Below are 4,362 nucleotides of genomic sequence, written 5' to 3' on the forward strand. Positions count from 1 at the left end.
AGAAAAAGCGTGTTTCAAATTCTAATTACAACATATTACAATAAATTATTGTTTACACTCTGACTCTGTAGATTTTCTGTTGTCAGTAGTTCTGTCAGTCGCATTTCGGAAAAAAAAATATTAATAATACAAATCTCACAGTGGTCACTTTATAATGTATGTGAAGAAATAGATGTAAAGGCTTAAAGATTTATGTAGTTAATTGCGTTATACATTCACGACTTTAAAACTTAGATTTGCAACCAATCGCCCCGTACGTGTGACCGGAAAAAGACTCTCTTTTCAAAAACAAATCAAATGTTATCTACATTGCGTAAAATGAACCCGTTTGTAAGAAAATGTCGCTGTAGAAATTCAGCGAGCGCTGTAAAAATTATGTTAAGAGTCATGTTACCGTAAAATCATAAACGATAGGCGTGCCGCTGACAGGTGAAAATTGCGTATCGCTGCGTTCGCCATTCACGTGGCACGTTGGTTTACCCTTTGGTCGCGGGCGCGCAAATTCCGCGGCGTCATTCGACAGGTATTGAATAAGGGATTCTGGATGTCACGCTTGGTCACCTCCCGCGTTTGCCTCACTGCATTCGTAGTAATCAAACACACGTGTGCAATGTAGCGTTGATTACGTCTAACTTTTGTCGAGCTTGTACATGTGTATTTGTATCTTAAGGAAGATTCCAATTTCTTATTTCCTTTTCCGTGTAATGAGGTAAAATACAAGGATTTAGTACTACGAAAAAAGCCGGGTATCGTTATCATTTCAACCAACGCACTTCTACTGCTGGATATAGGCCTCCATAAATTTTTAATACGACGGGCTTGAAACCTGCATCCAGTGTCTTTTGAAGGCCTTACTAATGTCAACTTTTTTGATGAACTCCTTACGCTGCGCTTGCCAGTTGTCGTCCATAGATCGTGATAGAAGACGGAAAAACATACAAAATGTTCTCTTGTTTATTCCAGGGTTATGAAGAGATAAAGGGTTATTTGGTATTGTTGTTCAAAGAGCTACAAACTACGTTTAATTTATAATTATTGTATGTTATTTCTTGTTTCTTTATTAGTAATTTTATTATTTATTATTTATAAGAGATTAGTTTACGTGTGCCATCAACTACATTAATATTTTATATAGTGCAGTAAAAGTGTTAAAAAGAACTATCGTAAAAATTAATTATTCCTTTTTTTTCACGTAACATAAATACTTTTTTTAATGTTTATAGCATTTAACATTAAACACAACTATGAATATACATTAGATAATGATTAATACTGAGAGGCTTCTTTCTACAATAGCTAATATGCGCTTAAGTTCTGGATATTGTTTTTATAACTACTAGTTAATAATGGATTGTTATCTCCTTAGCTTAAAATTCTTCTATACTTTTGTCTTATTATTTTAGAAAACTTCATGTAATTAGTGGTAAATAAAAAAAAAATTAAAATTAAAATTTATGTTTATTACGTTGTAATTACACGGGTAATGTAAAATTTACCAATTTTTCCGTTTCTAGCCATAATTTTTTAGCCAACTCCTGATTTTGTGAGAGTTTTGAAGGTTTTTTCTGTTGGCAGTTACTGAAGTACTGGCCGCTCACATTTATCACCTCAGGTGACGCTGCCAAATATACAGATGTCTGTGATGCCTCCCAAGAATCTTGAAATAGGAAATTTATTAATACCAAAATCGTATTTCGCAGAATATTACTAGGAATATTTCTGAAAATGTTCGTGCTCGCAACGCCTGGATGCAAAGCGTTAACTGTGACATTATAATTTTTCAATCTGTAACTTAGTTCTAATGTCATTAGATTCAGATATAATTTGCTATTTGCGTAAACTAAATAGTCGCTCCAGTATTTTTCCATGTTCAAATTTTCGAAATTCAGTTCACCATATTTATGTGCTAATGAAGACACATTTATAATACGACTAGGAGCTGACGATTTCAAAAGAGGTATTAGCATGCAAGTCAACAAAAATGGACCGAAGTAGTTTACTTGCATTCCTATATGTAGACCATCTTCAGTCTTTCCGTTACCTAGACCTCCAGCTGCAGCGTTGTTGATTAAGATATCTAAACGTTTTTCAGTTTTAAGTATCTTTGAACAGAATTCTCGTACAGACCTTAAAGAAGTTAAATCTAATAATTCAAAGTGAACATTTGTGTTTCCGGTGGCTTTAATAATTTCCAATTTTGCTGTTTCACCGCGATTTCGACTTCGACATGCAATAATTACTTTGGCTCCGCGGTCTGCTAAATTTTTGGCAGTTTCCAAACCGATACCACTGTTGCCTCCAGTAACTATAACCACTTTGCCAACCATGTGGGCATTCGAGTGACATATTCTCAATGTTAGTTTTTGATAAATTCTCACAATTATACTTAATACACACACACAAAATAATATTACAATAAATGTTATTAATAACATGACGTCTAAAATTAGATTTACTATTTCATTATATATTATATTCACAACGAAATTTTGATTCTATTTCCTCAGTTTCGAATTAGTTAAAGTAGACAATACTTCTTTATGTGATAATTACTGTATAAATGCGGTTCGCTGATAAAAATAACCTTGAAAAAATTACTAACGAATTTATAGATATGAATATACGATACAAACGCGATTGTAATATACTACGATAGTAGCCATTTAATCATTTTTCTTGAACAGTAAAAATTGAAATTGTATTGTTAATTGAAATTGTAAATTGATATTGTAGTTTTTGTAACAAAATTTGATTGTAATATCTAAAACAATTGATTTTATATATCGTTATCTTTACAAATGTACTGCTTTATTATAATAGGTATTTTTTGTGTATATTGGGTTCCATTGAACAGATGTTAGAGTAAAGTTTTACTTTAATTGCTTTAACTGTAAAAACAATTAAATTATTTATCAATATCATTTGTATACTTAACAATTATTATAAATGAAATTGATTTTAATTTAGCAATTCAAACATTGTCATTTCATGCAAATAAGAATTGAAAGAATTTTAAAATTTATTTATTTTTCGAATCTTTTTGTATACATACAAACACATAGCATAAATTACTAGGTTAGTAACAATATAATCTACTAGGTAGAAGTTTAAGCAATGAAAATACTTGGACGGTTTATACCTTAAAGCTCTTTAATGTTTTAAAAGTCATTTAGCTGCTCGATAAAATCACGTCGCCAACGACAAGCACCCTGCAAATGAGAGGGTCGCGCTTAACGGCACTGTTAAGACTTTAATTGTAGAACTTGAGCTAGGCGTTATTGCGGGACAATTATTGATTAAACATATTGCTGCTTGATTCTTTGAATTAAAGACATATATTGTTATCATGTTAGCAGATAGACGCATACTGCTTAGGATCACTATCATGATCAATCATGTACTGCCTACATCCATCGACATTTCATGACATTGACGTTGTTGCTCAACCTATATAGGGGCCTACTGATGTCGCATCTAGAGCTTGTGTTCGCCACTAAGATACCTTTCGGCCCCAACGACCGTCGATTGTTCAAATAATTTTCTCTCAAAAATTAATAAATAAAATTCTCTCTAAGTGATGTTGAGCCTTCTTATAATCCATCATAAGCGACCGCGTCCCAGATCAATAAGTCATCAGAAAAATATGTTTAAATGTCTGTGATATTTTTGTGCGGCCAATTAGTATTACATTTATCTAAACATTTTAGTATTATATATTAGACGAAATTATATTCTGCTCCGACAAAATGTATCAAAGAGCCAGAATTAAATTCGAGCGACTGAAAATCTAAGCTATTCTAAAATTTAATTGCAAACAATGAGTTTGAAATGGAAGGTTAGCGTGTTTGATATTTTACTAACCCGGCAAAGCTTAACCGAAAACCTTTGTAAATATATATTTTCAAGTATAACAAGCATTGTGAGAGATCCGAATCTCGTGACGTAACATCTTTCCAAAGGCTTTGTTCGTTCGATTGATTCTCGGATCCTTAGTTATAAGTTTCTATCATATTATGTTTTCATAGGTATTTTAATTAAAATAATTTATTAAAATAATCATTAGAGTGATAATTTATAAGAGCCTTAAAACAATTTATTAAAGCAATCAATTAAATAAAAGACGACATTGCACTTGAGTTATGTGTCAATGAACGCGACGTAGATACCATTTATCGAAGCTTGTTTCAGCAATGCACGCAGAGTTATTGTTTCCTGAGAAACGTATTGAATGTGTCAGCGAGAATTTCGGCAAATATGACCCTAGACCGGCCAGCTTTGATAACATAAACTGGTAAAAAAGTAATTTGTTTTAAATAAAATTGGAAAAAATTTTCACGGGTAATAATTTCAAAATTGCTTATG

General features: G+C 32.0%; 1 protein-coding gene across 1 annotated transcript; it reads right to left on the reverse strand.

Annotated features, from left to right (window-relative positions):
* Nucleotides 1–1,472: 1,472 nt before the first annotated feature.
* On the reverse strand, nt 1,473–2,418 carry LOC137931821 (retinol dehydrogenase 13-like). Its single transcript, XM_068775332.1, has one exon. The coding sequence runs from the start codon at nt 2,325–2,327 to the stop codon at nt 1,473–1,475; it is 855 nt and encodes a 284-aa protein (XP_068631433.1). The 5' UTR covers nt 2,328–2,418.
* Nucleotides 2,419–4,362: the final 1,944 nt, after the last annotated feature.

The sequence above is a fragment of the Battus philenor genome, unplaced genomic scaffold (genome assembly GCF_028537555.1).
Source record: "Battus philenor isolate CCGP_79_NKW_IND1 unplaced genomic scaffold, ilBatPhil1.0.hap1 SCAF_8, whole genome shotgun sequence".
Classification (NCBI taxonomy): Eukaryota; Metazoa; Arthropoda; class Insecta; order Lepidoptera; family Papilionidae; genus Battus; species Battus philenor.

Excerpts from the sequence above, each read along its gene's own strand:
- LOC137931821 (XM_068775332.1), bottom strand. The coding sequence starts at position 2,327 with ATGGTTGGCAAAGTGGTTATAGTTACTGGAGGCAACAGTGGTATCGGT.